The 22,387-nt window shown below is 43.2% G+C and overlaps 1 protein-coding gene across 1 annotated transcript in view; it reads right to left on the bottom strand.

The window, feature by feature from the left end:
* Positions 1-12,090: 12,090 nt before the first annotated feature.
* LPAR3 (lysophosphatidic acid receptor 3) overlaps positions 12,091-22,387 on the bottom strand; it is a 74,027-nt gene continuing 63,730 nt past the window's right edge. The window contains exon 4 of the mRNA XM_035018148.1: positions 12,091-13,762. Coding sequence (XP_034874039.1) covers positions 13,437-13,762 — 326 coding nt within the window. The 3' untranslated portion in view covers positions 12,091-13,436. The remainder of the gene's footprint in view (positions 13,763-22,387) is intronic.

Below are 22,387 nucleotides of genomic sequence, written 5' to 3'. Positions count from 1 at the left end.
GTTGGTCATACTTCTAAGGTCTTTCTATGGCCAGTTGCAAACAATTGGTTAGGAATTCTCTAAAGACTTTGAACAAACTATTGAAAAAATGAATCTCAATGAACTAATTCAACAGTAGGTCTTTACTTAAAGGAGGTGGCATTGTAGAGTGGTAAAGAAACTCTTCTACGTATAAGCTGGTAGCTTGGGAAAACTCCTAGTCTTTTTGAGCTGGTGTACCCCTGTATATAAAATGGTGGTAACATCATTCCAAGTCACTTCATTGGGTTGTGAGGACTAAAAGAGATGGTGCGCACAGAGTACTTCCCACAGTGCCCAGTTTATAACAACCACACAAAAAATGTTAGTGATTAGAACACTAGAATTTCAGAAGAGTGTTTCCATGTTTCCTTAGGGACTATTTGAACACAAATTTGGTATAGATAGAAATATTTCTTAACGGGAGGTTCCTTCCTGCATATTATATATTCATTCATTTTTATTTATATTCAAATATTTATTGAGCACCTACTATTTGCTGGGCACTATTCTAAGTGCTTGGGATGATGACTGAACAAAACAGGCAACGATCCCTGTTTCACGGAGCTTAAGTTCTAGTGGGGGGAGCCTTACAGAAAGTGAAAAGTACTATAGAAAGAATGGAGCAGGGGAAGGGGGCAGGGCAGTGCCAGGAGTGGGTCAGGTTGGAATCTAGATAGGATGGTCAGGGCGGATCTCATGGAGTAGGAAACACTGGAGTAAAGAGTTGAAGGAGGTGAGGGAGTAAGCCATATGCAGTTATATGGGAGACAGCACTTCAGGCAGAGGAAGCAATGGTGCAAAGACCTTGAGGTGGGATCATCTCTGACACGTTCAAGGACAAACAAGACAATAGTGTAACTAGAGTGCTGTGAGAGAGGGGAAGAGTAGAAGGGAAAAAGATAGGAGGCCATCACAAGGCCAAGAGCAGAGGGATGACATGATTTGGCTTCTATTTTAAAAGGAGCACTCTGGCTACAGTGTGACTAGATGGTAGGAGGGAAGGGTAGAAACAGGGAGACCAATCAGAGGGTATGTAGGAATCCAGACAAGAGACGAAAGTAGCTCATACCAGAACACAATACTGGAGGTGGTGAGAAGTGGTCAGATTTTGCTTTTATGTTGAAAAGCACTATTTGTTGATACATAGGATGTGGGGAGTGAGGAAGAGAGAGGTGAAGGAAGATGCTAAGATTTTTGACCTGAGCAACCTGAAGGACTGTATTGCCATCAACTGAGATGGGGAGGGCTGTGAGTAGAGCAAGTTTTGGGTGAGAGGAAATGACGACTAGACATTGAAGGGGAAATTTCTACACGAGTTTAGAATTTGAAAGAGACAGAAAGAGAGAGGTCCTGGGTATAGATATACATTTGGGAGTTGGCAGCATATAGACGGTATTCAGCGTTGTGTGACCTGATGATATCACCAAGAGTGAACACAAGACTTTGAACAAACTATTGTTTGTTTCCTTCTACCTTTGTGAAGGTAGAAGGAAAAGAGAGCGGGACCAGTGGTGGCCCCCACCAGGATTAAGACACCAGGGAGAAAAGTGAAACCAGCAAAAGAGACCGAGAAGGCACAATGAAGAGAATGTGTTCCTTGGAAACCAAGCAGCTGTGTCGTCCTCCATGGCACCAGAGTCTGCACTTAACTCTGGGGATGTCCTCTATGTGATGACAGTGAGCCCCTTCGGGTTACATCTGCTGTAGCCCTCCCAGTTTCCCCTGACTCTTCCTCTCTGGCAAAACATCTTTTGCTTTTCTGCATAGACTTCCGTAAAGGATATAAATGGATTTTCATAATTAAAAAATAATAAAGGAAATAAAAATCATGAAATACACCTCAGGATAGCAATGATAATTTTTTAAAAGTATGCCTATAACTCATTCACATAATCTACATAAAATATACACATCACATGCAAATGCCCTTGCAGTCACTGGTTCTCAGGAAGCTTCCTGTTGATGCCATAGCAACAGTGAATTTTATACCAACCCAGCAAGCTGTACAAAGGCAATCCAAACGGCACTCTGAATAGTCATAACTCTGGTCATACATTTTGGACAGTGGGGGCAACCGCTGAGTATTAGTCCCTTTCTTGTCCCATGAATATCTACTGGAAGAGCCTTAGTCACTAGTGTAAGCTGTTTTTGAACTCAGGGTCTATCTTACTTCCCCTGGCATTTTTCTCAATACCCAGAACACTGTCTGGCTCATGGGAGATACTCTATAATATAAAGTTTGCTCAGGGAATGAATGAATAGTGCCTGCCGCACTGATGAATGACTCGAACCAAATAGACTTTCTTGGTCGGAAACTTGAAACACAGGCAAGCATAGCATTTATACTTAGAAGTTGACTTTTTTGTTGAATTTATGGCATAGTTTTTGATTGGATCATTTATATTTCTTTTTTTTCCCCTGTAATGTAAAAAAACTCAAAAGTGTAGACTTTCTACCCCAGGACAGGGAAGACACCTTCTACCTTATTTGAACCACATATATTTCCAAAAAGAATAGTGGGCAGAAAGAGAGTAGATTCAGCTTTTTAATCAGCTGTACTGTTGAGGACAGATGCTATTCTATTTTTCATCTCTCTCCCTCTCTCTCTTTTGCTATCATTTCAGGAACTATGATTTTCTATATTCTCAAAGTAAAAAAAACATCGCTGACAGAAGGCAAGCAAACCAATGTCATCACTGAGTATACCACACAAGTGCATATGAGAAGCTGTATCACCGGCCAAAGGGGCATAAAATAGAGTTATTCTGCAAACCAATCAAAAGGATCATTTCCATGAACAGCCGCCTTATTAGATGCATAATCAACAGTCCACCTAGGGCCTCTTTCCATGGGAGAAGCCGGGGAGATTAAGATTCATTTTGTCAGCGTGTTCTAGTTTTTAATATGATTCTTTGCTGCCTCCAGAATTTTTTTTCAGCACTCAAACAGACAGCTATAAAATTGATTGGCTTGAAAGCCAAATAAAATAAAACACAGTAGCCTACTTTATCATTTACTACTAGCTATTTATTATGAGCAGTGCTGTGTTGGGATATCGACCCTGAGATTAAAGCTAGAGAAATAGAGATTCTGAGATTCTGTGGACACATAAAGCTCCCCAGCCATGGTGACAGATGATAATGAGATTATACTCAGAGGCCACCTTTTATCTCAATGGGCCCAACAGCTATCATTTTTTAAAAATAATGAATTGTACAAACAATGCAGGGAACATTTGCTTAGCAGCTCTGCAGTGCAGCTTCCTTGGGCCCCCAGTACATTGGCAGGCTGTCCAGCTATCTGGCCACTGAGGACAGACGCTCCCCCAACTCCTTTATTTGCTGCGGTTGCATCATTTGCTCTTTTACTTACTTCAACCCACCTGGCCACAGGAGGCGTCCTTCTCCCTGAATAATCCCTGTATTCATCATGTTCTTTCTTGCCTCCAGGCCTTTTTTCTGAGTATTCCTCCAGCTGAGAAGCCCTCTCACACATCCAAAATCAAAACCCACTTCCTCCTTGAACACACGGCTTTAGTCTCCTATCTTTCACGGAATCTTGAGCAAAAACTTTAGAGCAAATTGGTCCACAGCCAAATCCTGGCTTTACTACTTATTAGCAGGGTTGCTGAAGGCCACTCATATCACCTGAGTTTCAGGTTCTTTACTCTAAAGGAGAAGTTAAAAATTCTTATCTCCAAGATTCTTACCTAATTCTTACCGTATGCAAGACTAAACGCGTGAGATGCACAGCACAATTTCTAACCCTAGTAGGCACTCACTCAAGGTTAGTTTCCCCTCTTGGGTTCCTTTTCTCAGTTAAATTTCCAGTCTACACTTAGGTAATTAAACACACACTGAATTTTTCACAGCAGGATGTCCTGGATCTCAGGCTCTTCTGTGAACGTTCCCTTAACCTTCTTGCTTTAATCCAAGCAAGCCTGGTTGCACACGGCGAGCACTTCAGGTATACACCAGGGTTGGGCCCAAGCCCCAGAGATTCTGCTTTAATTGGTTGGGACAGAGCCCAGACATGACTTGACAGACAATTCCGTGCTCTGTCTATACCATGACTGCAGCCAAGCGGCTAGACAGGCTGAAGGGAAACACATGAACTTTCTGAATGGTCTTCCATCTGTGCCCACTAGCCTCACTAGGTGGGCCTTGGTGTGGCGACCCTACTGAGTTCCCTCGTCCACCCACTGTCCCACTCTCCTGGACGTGACTTCTCACTTCCTCTTCTCCCCTTCAACCCTTCAAGTCCTCCTGCCTTATCATTACCCTCTACTAACGGCCCACAGCACTCACCAATAAGACAGGAGGAAAACCCTGAACACACCGCATCGGCACATCTCCCAACTCCCTGCACGTATACCCTGCTTCCTCTCCTCTGGCTGTGAATGGAATGTCCCTGCTGCTGTGACAGACCAGATCCTCCACTTAGACCCTGGAGCTCATTCCTTCCAGCAATCATCACCACAACTCTCCTGAATCATCACTTACTCCCTCTCTACTGGACCATTCCCACCAGTGACTACGTGCTGTAATAATTCCCGTCTTAAAATAAGCCCCCCATTACTGTACATGCCCCTCCAACTACTACCCCACCTTGCGGGTCCCTTTTTAGGAAAAGAAGACAATTTAAAATGAGCTAGTCCTCACTTATCTCCAGTCCTTTCCTCCCAGTGTCCCTTGAAGCCCATGCAGTCAGGCCTTCATCCCCACCACTGCACTGAAACAGCTTTGTCAAGGCCACCAAAACCTCCAAGGCCAACTCAGCAGTCAATTCTCAAGCCTCCCATTGCAGCATTTTACACAGCTGATCACTCTGGGTCTTCACTGCCTCTCGGCTCTCTTCCTACATCACTGGCTGCCCCTTCTGTCTTCTTTTTTTTTTTTTTTTTTTTAAGATTTTATTTATTTATTTGACAGAGAGAGACACAGAGGGAACACAAGCAGGGGGAGTAGGAGAGGGAGAAGCAGGCTTCCCGCCGAGCAGGGAGCCCGATGCGGGGCTCGATCCCAGGACCCTGGGATCATGACCTGAGCCGAAGGCAGACGCTTAACCATCTGAGCCACCCAGGCGCCCCCCTTCTGTCTTCTTAACAGACTCTTCTCCGACCTCAAACATTGCAAATGCCCAGGAGTCAGTTCTCAGACCTTTTATTACCTCTATCTACACTCACTGTCCATGTGATTTAGTCCAACCCCATGGCTTTAAATGCCATTCATATACTGTGACTCCCAGATTAACCTCTCCAGCCTGGACACAGATTTTTTTATCCAGTTGCCTTCCCGACATCTCCACCTGGTTTCGTCTCTGCAACATCAAATGTCACACTACAACTCAATTCCTGATTCTCACCCACTCCCAAATCATCTGCTCTTACCGACTTCTCCATTTCAGAGAGAAGAAATTCTACTTTTGGAGGCTGTAGGTAGGTCCGCTCCTCGTGCCCCAGGCCCCCCGCGCACGGTTTCGCGGGTGGTGGCTGGGAGCTCAGCATTGGCTTTGGCCCCCTGTGGCTTTGTCCGTGGACCCAAGTGAGCCTCGCCACGCAGAACCGCCAATGACCTCAGCTCACTACCCACGTCGGTGCGGGAAGGTGAAAGCCAGACCCCCACACGCGCTGCTGCTCCGGCGCCCCACCGCGCGTGCGCGTGCTCTGGCCTCTGACCCCTGACCCGCGGTCTGCCCGCCGGATGCCCGGATGCCCGGATGCCCGGATGCCCGGACTCTGAGGCCCACACCGCCCGCACCACGGGGGGAAGGGGAGCTCGGTTCTCAACGTTCAGTAAAGCTGTTAAAAAAAAGAAAGAAAGGAAAGAGAGCGAGAGAAAGAGAGAAAGAGGAAAGAAAGAAGAAAGAATGAAAGAGAAAAATTCTGCTTTTGTAGTAGTTCAAACCCAAACCCTAAAGTCTCTTTAAGAAACATCTCTCATGACCATATCAAATCCGTCAGCAAATCCTCCATCGTACACGTTTTTCAATATTATTAGATTAACCTTGCCCTTAATTTAAAATTGCTGAACAGTATTCCATCCGTAACAATGAATACACATACAGAGTGCCCCAAAGCTGTGTTACATGCGTGACGTTACTTAATCTCCGTAACTAGCCCATCGTAGGTGGAGCTGCCCAAAGAGGAACTAGCCCAGAGTCCCGTAGCTAGCAAGTGAAAAAGCTGAGATACCCAGGCAACAGGACTCCAGAGTCCATGTGCTTGACTACAGTGCTTTACACTTGTTCATCACGGTGCTGGAAAAATTACATTGTTTAGAAGTTTCCAGCGTTGGAAACTTCTAAAACAAAGCCTTTTCCTAGTTTAAAACCATTCTCAGAAGTTGTATTGCTCAAAGAGCATAAGCATTCCTAATCCCTAAAATGGCTAACCTATTATTAATTAACATTGGCTTTTTGAAATCTGAAGTCATGTACAGCTATTAGGGACTGTTTTCTGAATAGAGAAGAAAATCTAAAGAACTTTAAATAGCTAAGTTTGATCCTTGATTTAGTCACTGTGTACCTTACATACTCATTCAATCTTGTGGTCTTCGCTTTCCCCATTTGTAAATTCAAGATAATCCCAACATTACAACTTCCTCACAAAGATGCATTTATCGGGTCCTAATTTCTGTCAAAAGAAGAACCTTTAGTGTTACTTTCCCCCAAGCAAACCACAAACTCTGAAGCTTAGATCTATGACTGGTCTACTCAGGAAGGGGTTGATTCATTACATCTTTTAAGACTTCGAAACACTGAGTTCTGACTTTTAAATGACTTGGCAAATCTGAGTTTTACACCTACCTCGGCTCACTCCTTAAAAAAAAAAAAAAAAGATCCCCTTCTACTCACTATTTGAACCTGAAGGAAAGATTGAATGGAGCTGTGTTTGTCATGGTTGTATATCAACTGTGACACAAATATTTCTTTTTTTTTTTTTTTAAAGATTTTATTTATTTATTTGAGAGAGAGAGAATGAGAGAGAGAGAGCACATGAGAGGGGGGAGGGTCAGAGGGAGAAGCAGACTCCCCGCTGAGCAGGGAGCCCGATGCGGGACTTGATCCCGGGACTCCAGGATCATGACCTGAGCCGAAGGCAGATGCTTAACCGACTGAGCCACCCAGGCGCCCCAAATATTTTATTTCTCATGTTCTAATCTTAACTTTGATATCACAGGCTTGGATAATGAATAGCCAATAATAAGTGAACTCTGCTTTTATGTTCTTTTTTGTCTTATTCCCATTCAGCCTTCAGAAGATCCATATGCTAAAATGTGGAACCCCTAAATTATATGTACCAACACTTTATTTTTTTAGAGAACTTTCACCCCTTATTCCAGAACCAACTGTGTCCTCTACTTTCAGTCAAGACGAACTAAAGGACACATATTTCAGAAAGGGGAAATTCTCAAAAGCCAAGAAGTCCCCCTTCCCTTCCTTTTTCCTTTCTCCTTGTGCTGGATTAGCTATTTGCAGTCAGCTGTAATGTTGATCTTTTCTATCTCCCCTAAATCTGAAAGACTGGGAAGCCTGGGAACCATATTTCCCAGAACACAAAGCCAGCAAATACCCCAATCTAGATGCTGCCAGGGCCAGACAGTTATGAGAGATGAGGAAGGCAGAAGGGAAGCCGAAGCCATATTCTGCCTCTAGCAGCAGATGTGAGATTTTGTGGTGGCCTCTGGGTGTCCTTTCACAAATCACCTGCCTCAGGAGGCAGTTTCCAAAAGTTCCTGAGCAGTGTGGCAATATATCCCAGAAAGTTAGCTGCAAACCTGAGAGCCAATTATGGGCTTCCCTTCCCTTTGTTCCTCTAGCCTTTCCAACTGTTTTGTAAGTGCCTAATTGCCTATTTAAAATACCTTCCTGCTTCAAGTACCCAGAATGGTTTCTGTTTTCCTAACTGAAGCCTGGTTGAGGTGTCCCATCACCCACTTTATATAAACCTGTGATTAGGCATTCACCTAAGAGAAACACAAGTCTAATTTAGATTACCAGTAACAGATCCCTAACCCATAAATTGTAAACTCATTTTAACCCGAAAAGTAGCCCCTTTATGTGATTTCTTTTTCTTCTACCTGGTCTTGGGTAATTCTGTATCAAGAATTATACACAGAGGCCAGATCTAAAAAATATAACACCAATGTCACCAATGTTCCAAAGTGATACCTTGAGGATGGCTACATCCATTCATGCCCCTCTTTAATATCTTCAGCTCCCTTTCACTATATTTCCCTTAGATTATTTGTATATATGTTTGATTTATGATTTTGTTAATTCTTTTAAGGGCAGGACTTTAAAAAAAAAGATTTTATTTATTCAGTATGAAAGATAGAGAGTGCACACGAGCAGGGGGTGGAGGGGCAGAGGGGGAGGGAGAGGGAGAGAGAATCTCAAGCAGACCCTGTGCTGAGTGTGGAGCCTAACACAGGGCTCGATCTCACAACCCTGAGATCATGACATGATCTGAAACCAAGAGTAGGATGCTCAACCACCTGAGCTACCCAGGCACCCCTAAGGGCAGGACTTTTTATTTGTTCCCTAGCACGTAGAGAATGTTCAAAGATTTGGGTTAAATGTAAAAATAAGTATGTGGGTTTCTATTTGCCTTGGAGTAAATAGCAGTTCACACATTTCACATTTAAGTTCACTTTAGCACACATAAGCAGGCCGTCAGGTCTCTTATGTTCTCCATTTTGATGAGCAATTCAATTTTATTCCAGAAATCCTTTCCCCTGTATTGATGATGGATTTATAACTACACATTTCACACGTACCTTAATCTCATAGATTTTATTTTTTTTTAAATATTTATTTTTTTGAGAGAGAGAGAGCACGTGCATGATGGGGGAAGCAGAGGGAAAGGGAGAGAAAGAATCCCAAGCCGACTGACTCCACATTGAGCAGGGAGCCAGATGTTGGACTCTATCCCATGACCCTGAGATCACAGTCTGAGTTAAAATCAAGAGTCAGACGCTTAACAGACTGGGCCACCCAGGCGCCCTGCATAGATTTTAGATGGTCTCCCTAGGTGATTCTAGCGTACACTAAAGCTTGAGAACCATTTTTTTTTTTTCAAGATCTTATTTGAGAGAGCACAAATGGGGTTAGAGGCAGAGGGAGAGGGATAAGCAGGGAGCCTAACACGGGGCTCAGTCCCAGGACCCCGAGATCATGCTGAGCTGAAGGCAGACACCCAGGTTCCCCAAGCTTGAGAACCATTTTAATAAGCGAAAACTGAGTTCCTTCTCTGAAATCCTCACACAAGGAGAGAAATCCAAAGAATCCAAAGACTTAGGGTAGGGTTCTTTCCATGATTCGTATGTGGGAGGTGATGTATGGAATCACAGAATTTTGGAGCTAAAAGGGTCTTTATAGATCATTTAAGCCCCTCATTTAGTAAGCCAGCAATCATATCTAGAGTTTCATTGACAGTTTAGGGCAGAACAAAAATTGGAACCCCGGGATTCTGAATTTCAATTTACTGATTCCTTTAAGATGGTTGTCACGTACATTTGTGTGAGTGGTGAGCTGAACAACTCTAAGTATGCCAGTCATACTGTGGACATGCAGATATATTAGTATAATTTTCTAATATGTAGTAGTAAAGTCCTAACAAAATTAGCATACCAGATGATTTTCCAATAGATGCAAGCTGAGTATCTTGAGGAAGGGCTAGCATTTTCTAATATGTACAAACATGTAACCTGGGCTTGTGACAGGCAGCCTCCCTCCTCCCCACTTTTTCAATATAACCATATGACTAATATAGAATGTGCAAGCTCTAATCTCAGTAACAAATACAACACAGATGGTTTATGGAAATTTGAATTGTTCAAACTTGAAGTTGCTGATATAGAAAAAATTCATAAAGTTTTGCTGTACAAAACTGCAACTCTCTAAAAAGCTGGCAAGCACTGTGCATTCCAAGACTGGTTGACCCAATGAATTACAAACCGTGTTTGTGGATTGGCATGCGAAGGTACTTCATTGTATCCCTAGCACAATGTGACCCACATTCTTACTGATGTCCGTTGGAACCTCCACATATGATTTTGGTGACCATTGTACTGTCATTTGCACTATAAACCTTTAGCTCAGAAGTTATAGATGATAAAACACTCCCAACTCTTAATCATTATCATTGATAGTTTACCATCTGTTAATTTTGGAGGGAGCACACTCTAAAAAGCACAGGAGAGAATGCTGTAAAAATAAAATACAGCATTAGGACCCCCAAAAACCCAACCCCCACAGCAACAGCATCTCCCATCCTAACATTCTTCTTCTGTGAAAACTGGTCTTAAATTATGAGTATTTTAAGTGATGTGTTCAAGAGAGCATCACTCACACAAAATGCAGCTTCCCTTACTTTAAAAATTTTTCATATCTTTAGGTGATTCTAACCCCTATGCCTATGCCTGAAAGACAATGTGTAAAACTGGAAGGAGCCCTAGGAGTTTCCAATTCAGTATCACATTTAGTAGTCCACCAAGGGGATAGAATTCTCTGGTAAGTATCCCAGAAGTCAGATCGGTGCTTGCAAGTTTTAAATTCTTTTTAGTACACAGTGAGATGGATCATCATGTAGAGTAACACTTTGGTTATTTTCACTCCAGGTTCTAATAAGATTGTCTCCAAGTCACCTTCACGGTGTCTTCACAGGCTTACCTTCATTATGGCTATTCAGTCAATTAAAAGAGGGCGAGCATTCTTCTCCCCCACCCCGAATGATTAAAGGACTAATGGGCTAATAAGCACAAAACACTTCCAACCTCATGAAATTAGTCTGCAGACCCAAGACATGGCACACCCTGTAGTATGTGGGGTGGCATCAGCAGCTGAACAGAGCTGTATCACTTGCTCCCATGTCTCCCCCACCGCCCGCCACCTGATACTGATGTTGCTGACTTCAGCCAGGCCTGGATCCTGGGTCATCCAACCATGGCCTGGGCATGTGCTCAGCATGCTCAGTAAAACGGGGGCAGTGAAATTTCTAAATTTTGATTGTTAGTATTTATAAAAAGCATCAAAGGGCCAGTTGTGAGGGCAATGAGAGCTTTGTTAGAGGCTTACGTTTATCCTATGGTTTAGTATTGTTTGTATTTGGAATTAGATAAATGGGGGCCAAAATTGTTTCAGTGCTTAGTGTTTCTCAAGATCACATTATGGCCCAAAGTCTACCATTCACTTTTTAAAAAAATCACCAAAAATCTTCAATTTATTTCCAAAAATTCTTTCTTTCCAAGCAGGCAGTCCTCACAAAGAACCAAATTCCGTCACCAACACAGATATATGAGAACATCTTGGGCAGTGCTACAAATCTAAGAAAATTAAATCTTGTTTGGCTAGGGGTTAGTCCATGTTTTGAGTCAAGGGTTGGTTTCTGAAAATGTCTAGATCGAATTTTTAGAACCATCCTCTCAATGACTTGCAGGTAAGCTTGGGGTCCTAGGATTTGAGGAAAAATGTTCTTTCTTCATTTTTTCTCCAAGAGATGGCTTGCCATGCCCTGGGTGAACCTTGTGATGGTTGCCACTTGTCATTTCCAAATACACACAACTTCTCTACTCTTGCACCATCTCTGAGATATGTGTGTGCATATAAAAACAAAAGCTATATATTTCCATCACGAATTTCCACACTTGGATCCCCTCCAGACACTATTCTGAATATGACATTCTGCTGCAGGGTACTGAAAATGGTGCTTTCCTCAAAATAAAACCTTTAAAGATCCCTTAGTAGCTATTCAGGGACTGGAATTCAATTTCAATCCTCCACCCTTTGGCCAGCTGTAGATTCAAAATGCTTACATAAAACATCAAGAGAGTATGTACTTCATGGCAAATCTGATTTTTCTTCTGCAATAGAACTGTGTGTTATAGTTACTACAGACTATATTTTTACTTAGAAAATACACAAAGCAATAATGCACCTCAACAAGAGAGAACAAATTGTTTTATTTTATCGGTAGCTTTGATATAAGCTTCAGATAGACCCACTTACTACATGGAGTTTGTGAAATCTACACCTTCCAATCATAATACTCTCTATTTTAGGCCATTATATCTAAAAAGCATGACTTCTCAAATCCTTTTATTACAAGTAGTTCTCGCACATAAATGTTATATCACAATAGCAAAAAAATGTAAACTTCTTTTGCAAACTACATAAATACTATAATAACTGCCTTGAAGTTATTCTTATTTTAAAATCAGAATATATTCTAAATGCTTTACATAAAAAACTTTGGTCAGTAGCCTATGTGTATGACACTTTTTTTTTTTTTTAATGACTTGCCTTTTATGTTGCTTACTTAGTTCTTTGAAGGAGAAAATTTTAAAATTGAACTCAGATCAAAATTCAGTCCAGAAGTAAGACAAGTACCAGAAATATGTCTCTAACTGTGGGCAAAATATGAAACGTGAAAATTATTCCACATACTAAGTCTGACAAGCCACCGGTGGTATGGAGGTAACTGAAAATAAGGACTCAAGTCAAGCTCATATTTGATCCTATGTGAAAGGAATTCAGCCAACTTATCAACATACCTTTTACTCTGCTGTATGTCTGTATGTCTGTTTGCAAATGAATCACCTCTTTCTCTTTTCTTTTAGAGCACAACAGGTCATTTCTACAGCTATAGTCCTAGACTGAACAGTCTAGATGGCCAGTGAATTTATTTCACCATCACTGTCCTTGAGGTCTTTAAATACAAACTAGAAATGTATAAACATACAGGTGTGTATACACATCCCATGCACACTTAGACGACCACATCAAGGCCTTTCTTTCTGCTTCAAGGGAAGTTTCTAACATTTACCTTTTTTTGTTATTAACTCAATCTTCTTCCTCAGAATGTTCTTTTAGTTTTAAAAATCAAGTCAAACCTAGAGCCCTTACTGATTTGTTATTCTGAGATTCCTATTGAACACCTAGCTACTGGCCACGGTTTCTTTGAGGAAAGAAATATCATAGCTGAAGCCATTTTCAAAATTTTAAATGCACGCAGAAAGAACTACACAGGCTTCCCAAGCAGCTATATCAAGTGGCTCAAGTAACATTATTATTTATCTTGGCCTACGCCCTTTATCAACAGCATCCTTTTAAAACACAAAGAATGGCTACCAGATGGCAGCAGGGCCCAGAATGGTGCTCTGAGCGGTTCCAAGGATGTCACTGAGGGTCCCACCGTGCTGTCTTCCCTCTTTTGTGCATTTTCTGCAAATGCCTTGTGTCCCCTCTTTACTGCCCATGCTGTGAAACTATGTAAAATAATTTTTTTAAAAATCCACCAGTGATTAATTTAGACCTGAAATAACACTGTAGGTGGGCGTTGTTGGAGACAGGTAGCCATTCTTAACAGCTCCTTTCCCAGAGGAGGCCCTGGTGGGCAGGGGGACACCCACAGCTTAGGAACTGCTCTTGTTGCAGACCGTGCCTTGGCTGATACCGTCTTCCTTATACTGGCTGCCCGTGTCGCTCCTGCTGAGGACGGTGGAGGGCATGCGGGAGGGACGTCTGTCTGGGTCCTTCTGAGAGAAACAGCAGATCATCTTCTTCATGGTGCTGTACATGTCCTCGTCCTTGTAGGAGTAGATGATGGGGTTCATGACGGAGTTCAGCAGCGCCAGCAGCAGGAACCACCTTTTCACGCGCTGCACCCCACACTGTGTGCAGTTCAGGCCGTCGAGCAGCAGAACGACCAGGCCCGGTGTCCAGCACACGACGAAGGCCCCTGCGGGGAGACAAAAGGAAGCGGCTGCTTACTGAGGTTTCTTCTGGCCCAGCGTTCAGTCGTGGCCTCAAAGGGCCTTAAGGGTTTGTTTTGACAACTGCAAGCAAACTTCCACCCTTCCTCTGAGCACTGGCGACCTGGGCTCGTTGGAGGCCAACAGCTGGCACCCCCTTGACTGCTGACGGTGTTCTAGTTCAGCTCCTTGTCTGCTTCCCCGGGGCTCGTCATAAGGCGCTCACACTTACCTCCCGGTTGCTAAGCCCTCCACACCCTTCTCTCCGCCAGCTCTCTAAAGCACACTAGGAGGCTGCTGTAGTCACCATCCACGCTTGGCCGATGAGAAAACCAAGACCAAACGCCAGGGGGACGTCCGGGAAGGCCTCAGCCTTTAGCCCGAGGCTCCACTGTTCTCTCCCTCAGATGTGCTAAATGCTCTCCTGACAAGAAGACACACTGCATCTATGGCTTTCTCCTAGTCTCTTAACTAAGTCACCTGCTCACAAATTTTATTCTCCATAAATCCATGTTGATGCTGAGTAAGCACTAGTATTCTTTTTGACATATTCATAGGCCATCTGCTTAATTCTCTGCTTTGGATTAAGTTTTTTGTTCTTGTCAGTTGTTGTCAGAAATAAATCTTCCTGTTTCATGATGAGATAGCGATGTGCTTGTAGCAGATTTATTTATTTAGCACGATTTTAGCACCAACTGCACGTGAAGGGTAGTGTCTTCTGAGTCACTAGACATCTGATCATACTTAGCTTACCACTAAAGCTTTCCGACATGTTGTTCCTAAAATATGAGGCGTAAGTTCAACATTCCCCTACTTTGTCACCATCACCTTGGATAACAGTGAGAGCTCACGTTTATACCATGCTTACTGTGAGCCAGGCACTGGTGTAAATGCTTTCCTTTATTAAGGAATAGAACCACACTATGAGGTAGGCATTGTTACCATCCCCAGGAAAGGGAGGTGCAAGGAAAAGTTAAGTAACTTTCTCACCATCAAACAGCTTGTAAGGGACATCTAATTTTGAATGTTGGCAGTCTTTCTCCATAGGCTGTGCTCTCAGCTACTATGGTATGTGACCTATTCTCCATACTGTGATATGGTTTCTTTCCCCCAAAGTCCTTATCATTTCTAAACGCCCTTGCTTATCCATTCAATAAACATTCCTTGTGAGCTTACTACACTAGACAGTAAATGAGGCAAAGACTATGCACTCCGAGAGCTAAAGTGCTAATGGGGAGACAGAATAAACAAGCAAGTCTGTAAATCACAGCACCAGATAGTTATTCTTACTGGTTAGAATTAGTCCTGGACGGTATTCCTCTTGTCACTTTATCTTTGTTCTGAGAGATACACTAATAAGCAAGTCAAGTCAAGAAGTATAAAAAAGCTGTGAGAGGCCATAAAATGCCATGAGCCTCGGGGTCAGACAGGTGTGCCCAGCTCCTCACTTTATGAGCTACAAAAATGAGGCAAATCACTGCACTTTTCTGAGCCCCCATTCCCTCATTATTATTATTTTTTTAATTTATTCATTTGAGAGAGAGAGAGAAAGAATGCATGAGCATGAGTGGGGGGGGAGGGGCAGAGGGAGAGGGAGAAGCAGATTCCCTGTAGAGCAGGGAGCCTGACAAGGGGCTCTATTCCAGGACCCTGAGATCAGGACCCGAGCCAAAGTCAGAAGCTCAACTGACTGACTGAGCCACCCAAGCACCCTCCCATTCCCTCATTTATAAAGTAAAGATAACAATTCCGACTGTGTGGCTGGTTGTGAGGGGTCAGAAGTAATGGAAAGTTGTGCCCAACACTGAGTTATGTTAATGGGGAAGAGGGAAAAATATTGATTAACTTCATACTTTGTTAAATATGCATGTCAAAATTTAATAGAGTATATAACTTCCAAACCAATGGAAGGGGAAGGATGGAACCAAAGGGAAGGAAAGCAAGATCTCAATATAAAAAAAGGAGGGGGAGAAAAGTCAAACATAGAAAAGTGGGACAAAGAAAGAACAAAAGGAGATGCTGGAAATGAATCCAAATATACTGACAATCAAACTCAGTGTTAATTGTGGTATTATTTTTTAAAAACAGGTGAATCTAAACAATTTGATGCCTAACATTACCTCCATATGTGGTAAAAAACCATAAGGAAAAGCAAGATGATTGACATGAAATTTATGATACGGTTATTTCTCCATAAGAGAGGGTGGTCATTGGGGCAGGTCCACATAGGCGATGCTGAATATACTGGAAATGTTCTATTACATTGGATGGCAGGTACACAGGCATTTTTAAAGTTTTTTTTAATTCTTTTAAGTGTTATTCTTTATACTATACATATGTTGTTTATAATTTTGTCTGAATGATATTATTTCACACATACACATGTCAAAAAAGGATAAAAGTAAATTGCCAATATGCTTTCCTAAAAACTGTTTTTAAAATCATTTTTTTAAATCATAAAAGCTTCCCCCCCCCCCCCCACCCCGCCCAGAACAAAATTCTGGTTTAGATTAGTCAGGGGACCTAAACACTCTAAATAAAGTCTCCAAACTGATGTCTTGTTTTTCACAATGCAGTAATTCATGTATATTTTCCATTTGCATTGAATTACATACAATAATTCATTCAATCAACACTTGACAAACTTTTCATTGAGCAATGATTATATATGCCAGGCACTGTTCTAAGAATTTTATGTGAATTATCCATTTAATCTTCATGGTAGCCCCAGGAGTCTTATGAACACTACCTAATAAAATACCAATGCTACTCTCTTTTTAAACCTGAGGAAGCTGAAGCACAGAGAAGCGAGGTAATAGGCTCAAAGCCACAGAGCTGATAAATGAAAGAGCCAGGATTTGAACCCAGGCAGCCTGGCACCAGAGGCTGTACTCCGTCCACATGCTAGGCTGTTCAGCAATGGACAGAGAATCTTATTCCTAAAATGAGTGATGGGGGAGGGAGAAGGGTACTCCTGGCTTTTAGAGTCCCATCTGTGGTATGTCATATCTGACTGTGAAGCTACATATATAACAATTAAGTCATGCTTTGGTTTCCTAGCATAAAGGTTTTCTGTCCGGGAGGAAGGGAGGGAGGGAGGAAGGGAGGGAGGAAGGGGGGGAGGAAGGGAGGGAGGGAGAAGGGGGGGAGGAAGGGAGGGAGGGAGAAGGGGGGGAGGAAGGGAGAAAGAATTCCAAGAAAAATATAGGCTGGCTGTAGGAGTAAGAAAAAACAAAAATCTGCTGACCTTTCCTTTATACTGTTTCCAAGAACAACAGAAGGCAAGTCTTCTTTGACAGAACTGCCCAGACACCCTTCGCTGCCAGAGAGCCCGCTCCGGCATGCTGTCTGAGGTGATGGCCGCACTCGGGGCAGTAACCCCAGGGAAAGACACTGCTTCCGGACTCCTCCACCCAGCAGCCTCCTTCCCCCACCGAACACATCTCAGCAGAGATGCAAGGTTCATCTAACACTTCATTCTTTGTGTGTGGGGGGGGGGGGCCTTACTGTATGTCGGCAGCTAGATATGAGGCCCCCAAATCTTCCACCATCTAGAAGGAGAAGAACATGTCGGGAATGTTTTTGGCCCTGGGAGTCTGTAATCTCGGAGAAATTCTTCGAGAATACAGGGGATGTCATAAACAAACAGATGGGCAACTGGCCTATTTCTTACAAAGGGGGCAGATGATGGATCCTGGGAAATATAGATCAGTCAGTCCCCTATCAAGTTCCAAGAAGTTTTGGAAGAAAAAACTAATGGAAATGTTTTTTGAGTATTTCGACTCAATGCTAAGACCATGCCAGCTGGGAATAAGCAGAGGTTTCAAAGAGAGGTCATGACAAGTCCTAATCCCCCCCCCCTTTTTTTTATCAGGCATTCACAAATAAGGGTGGATCCAAGGTGTCTATTTGGGAACCAGTGGAAAAAATCAAGTATGTTCCTCTTGGAGAAGAAAAGGCTTAAGAAAGACACCATGTGCTAACTGTCTCAAAAACCTGAAAGGCCATCAAATAGAGGACACACAGACTTGTCCCAGGCCATTCCAGAAGGTCACCCTGAAACAGAGGGAAAAGTACAAAGGGGCAAAAGTTGGATGTAAGAGTTCTTTCTAAGTAAATGAAGCTATTTAGGAGGGGAACTGGTTGTTGAGTGGGCAGAGAGCCTCTCATCAGCAGAACACCTCCTTTGCCTGGATCATCCTGAGATGTACAAAAGGAAGGCATTTTTCCTAAATGAGAGATAAAGTTAAGTGGTTTCTGAATTCTTTTCCAAGTAGAATATTGCTACATTCTACAAAACTGTGAATTTCGACTCCCAATAAAATTCAAACAAATTTGACTTGTTTGTTTCCCGGACACAATTATCATACGGTATGTTTAAAAACTGATGGAGATGAATACTTTGAGCTAGCTGTTCCCAAACCTGCCTGGTCATCCAAATTACCAGGGGAGGTTTCATTAATGCAGATTCCCAGGGCGCCTGGGTGGCTCAGTCAGTTAAGCATCTGCCTTCCGCTAAGGTCATGGTCTCAGGGTCCTGGGATGGAGCCCCACCACCCCACCTCAGGCTCCCCGCTCAGCAGGGGTGGTGGGGGGAGCCTGCTTCTCCCTCTCTCTCTCCCTCTGCCTCGCCTCTCGCTCATGCGTATGCACTCTCTCTCTCTCTGATAAATAAATAAAATTTTAAAAAATAATGCAAATTCCCTGGACCCACATCAGACCCAAGAGTTAGAACCTCTGGGGTGGGATGTGGATATCTGTAGGATGAAAAAGTTCCCTGGTTGGTAATGATGCACAGCCAGTTCTGTACACCATTTCTCTATGCTGACTCAAAACGGTTTACTCAAGCTGTCCTGTCAGCAAAACTGTAGACTCCATAGAGACTTAGCAAAAAGTCATGGAAAAGAGAGAGGGGGCAGAATTCTTTAAAATAAGCAAATAAACATCTCTAGAGGTCAATACCTTCAGCTTCTATTTGGAAAAATGTTTGCACACATCATACACATAAATGAATGTATGAACACTAGCAGCACAACTAGACCACAGGCAAGGCATGCACGTCCTCCTCTGGCCTTCGTCTGCTCTCTGGTTTGCCCTGCCAGGAATGCCTTCCTGCCTCCTAATCTACGGTCTACTTTTCTTTCCAAGCTTAGCTCAAATTCTGCCTTCTCCACTGGACCTCTCCCATTGGCCAACCCACAGCGATCATTCCTTCCTCTCAACTCATGGGGCACTTTCCCCACCCAACAGCCACGTGGCACTGAGCACATCACCTGCTTGCTTCACTCTAACATCTCCCAAGAACTCTGCGCTCACGGCGATACAGGCAAGAGTCATTTAACACTCACAGCCCTGTGAGACTGCCACTCTTACTGTTAGCCCAATCTTGCATATGGTGATTTAAAGTGTAGAAGTAGCTCAAGAGTTTGTCTTGGGTTCGGAAGCCAACAAATAGGAGAGTCATAATTCGAACGCAGGCCTGACTCCCCCATCAAACTCGTGGGCACTGGGCTCAACTGGAGGTAGTTTTTAATACATATATCCTCTTTCTCAGGCCTGTTAGAAGCTCCCTAAGGATGTGGGCTGTGACTCATCACCAGTCTGTATCCTCAGAACTAAATACGGAGCCCCACGCTCAGTAGCCGAGATGAGGCGGTTGAAGGTGAGTGAGATTCCCTAAGAGGCCTCACGCGGCCAGGTACCGCAGCAGCTGCAGCATCTGCTGTTGGTATGGCGTCTGGTCCGAACCTGGATGCGACGTGTGACAGTTCTGACTATGGTCAAAGAAAGCCTCAGGTGAAGTGACAACCAGTTGAGCGAGCAGAGTGTTGACGGTTAAGACCAGCCACGCAGAGGTGAGACACAGCATGAGGCACTGGGGGAATTCCAAATAGTTCAGGATGGTTTTAACCCAGAGAGGGGATTGAGTAAGTACGGTGAAGTCTGAGACGACCTGGGCAGACCCATGTTGCCTATTCACGGTCACCTTCACACCACACCCCCCGCCCCCATACACATATGCACACCCAAGCACCTCTGAGCAAGGGCCCTGCGCACAACACTCAGGAGTTTGGATTTATTGTAAAGATCAGACCCCATAGCCTTTGCCCTCAGGTATCCATTATATGTAATGAATTAACTTCTCTTTCAAGCATCTAGAATGGTGGGAGTCATACAGCAGCCTTAGGAAGATTAATAGTTCTATGTTCCATGGTTCATAAAAGAATCCCCTTGAGAAAGGCTAGATCAGAGGTTTTTTCAGACTCAATTGCAACTCATTAGTGAGCTGTGAAATCAATTTAGTGGGTTGCAACCAGCAATTTTCTAAAAGATGAAATAGAACAGAACAGAAAACATCAGAGTGGGGCGCCTGGGTGGCTCAGTTGGTTAAGCGACTGCCTTAGGCTCAGGTCATGATCCTGGAGTCCCGGGATCGAGTCCCGCATCGGGCTCCCTGCTCAGCGGGGAGTCTGCTTCTCCCTCTGACCCTCCCCCCTCTCATATGCTCTCTCTCATTCTCTCTCTCTCAAATAAATAAAATTTAAAAAAAAAGAAAGAAAGAAAGAAAACATCAGAATGCATTAAGTATAGCAAGGGTGCGTTCATGAAACATGTTTCACTTACCCACAAAACAGTGTGTGTGTACTGGGCCATGATACAGAGGTACACTATTTTTTTATTGTGAGTCCTGATTTAAAAAAAAAAAAAAAGTATAAGCCACTTCTACAGATCAGTGGTTTTTCAAATCAGTTTTCTAAAAAGTAGAGAAACACTTCCCAAAGGAAATCTCTTGTTAAAGTTCAAAATCCAAGCTTCTCTGACTAAAGAAAGAGATGAGCAGGGGGTGGGGAGGAGTTGAGTAAAGCCCTTGACAGCAGAATCCACACTCCGCTTCATACTACAACTCCCCACTCCACACGTGTACACACACTGAGGCTCCCTTGGGAGCGCCACTGACCCCTGTTTGAAAACTACTATAAAATGGTAGTTCTTTGAAGGTTTTTAACTGGGCATGGTAAGTCTTTCCTTTTCCTTTTTTAAAAAATTTTTTATTTAAATTCAATTTAGTTAACATGTACTATATTGATTTCAGGGGTAGAATTTAGTGATTCATCAGTTGCATATAACACCCAGTGCTCATTACATCATGTGCCCTCCTTAATGCCCATCACCCAGTTACCCCATCCCCCCACCCACCTCCCCTCCAGCAATCCTCAGTTTGTTTCCTAGAGTTAAGAGTCTCTTATGGTTTGCCTCCTTCTCTGTTTTCATCTTATTTTCTTTTTCCCTCCCTTCCCCTATGTTCATCTGTTTTGTTTCTTAAATTCCACATATGAGGAAAATCATATGGTATTTATCTTTCTCTGACTTTTTTTTTTAAGATTTTATTTATTTATTTGATGGAGAGAGACACAGCAAGAGAGGGAAGACAAGAAGGGGAAGTGGGAGAGGGAGAAGCAGGCTTCCCGCGGAGCAGGGAGCCCGATGTGGGGCTCGATCCCAGGACCCTGGGATCATGACCTGAGCCGAAGGCAGATGCTTAATGACTGAGCCACCCAGATGCCCCACTCTGACTGACTTATTTCGCTTAGCATAATACACTCTAGTTCCATCCATGTCATTGCAAATGGCAAGATTTCATTCTTTTTGATAGCTGAGTAATATTCCAGTATCTCTCTCTGTCTCTCTCTCACACACACACACACATCTTCTTTATCCATTCATCTGTTAATGGACATCTGGGCTCTTTCCATATTTTGGCTATTGCAGACATTGTTGCTATAAACATTGAGGTACTATATTTGTATCCTTTGGATAAATACCTAGTAGTGCAATTGCTGGGTCATAGGGTGGTCCTATTTTTAACTTTTTGAGGAACCTCCACACTGTTTTCCAGAGTGGCTGCACCAATTTACATTCCCACCAACAATGTAAGAGGGTTCCCCTTTTCTCCGCATCCTTGCCAACCTCTTTGTTTCCTAACTTGTTAATTTTAGCCATTCTGACCAGAGTGAGGTGGTATCTCATTGTGGTTTTGATTTGTATTTCCCTGATGCCGAGTGATGTTGAGCATGTTCTCATGTGTCTGTTAGCCATTGGTACATTGTCTTTGGAGAATATCTGTTCATGTCTTCTGCCCATTTCTTGACTAGATTTTGTGTTTTTTGGGTTTTGAATTTGATAAGTTCTTTATAGATTTTGGGTACTAGCCCTTTATCTGATATGTCATTTGCAAATATCTTCTCCCAGAAACATGACAGGGACGTCCACTCTCATCACTGTTGTTCAACATAGTACTGGAAGTCCTAGCCTCAGCAATCAAACAACAAAAAGAAATAAAAGGCATCCAAATTGGCAAAGAAATAAAACTTTCACTCTTTGCAGATGACATGATATTCCATAGAAAACCCAAAAGACTCCACAGGGGCACCTGGGTAGCTCAGTTGGTTAAGTGTCTGCCTTCGGCTCAGGTCATCATCCCGAGGTCCTGGGATCGAGCCCCACATCGGGCTCCCTGCTCAGCAGGGAGTCTGCTTCTCCCTCTCCCTCTGCTCCTCCCCACCTGCTCATGCTCACTCCCTCTCTCTCTCTCAAAAAAAAAAAAAAAAAAA

This window comes from Mirounga leonina, unplaced genomic scaffold (genome assembly GCF_011800145.1).
Source record: "Mirounga leonina isolate KUSES-001 unplaced genomic scaffold, KU_Mleo_1.0 Mir_173, whole genome shotgun sequence".
In the NCBI taxonomy this organism is placed as follows: Eukaryota; Metazoa; Chordata; class Mammalia; order Carnivora; family Phocidae; genus Mirounga; species Mirounga leonina.
Note: the sequence above shows the minus strand (reverse complement) of the source record. Positions and strands in the feature narration are given on the sequence as shown.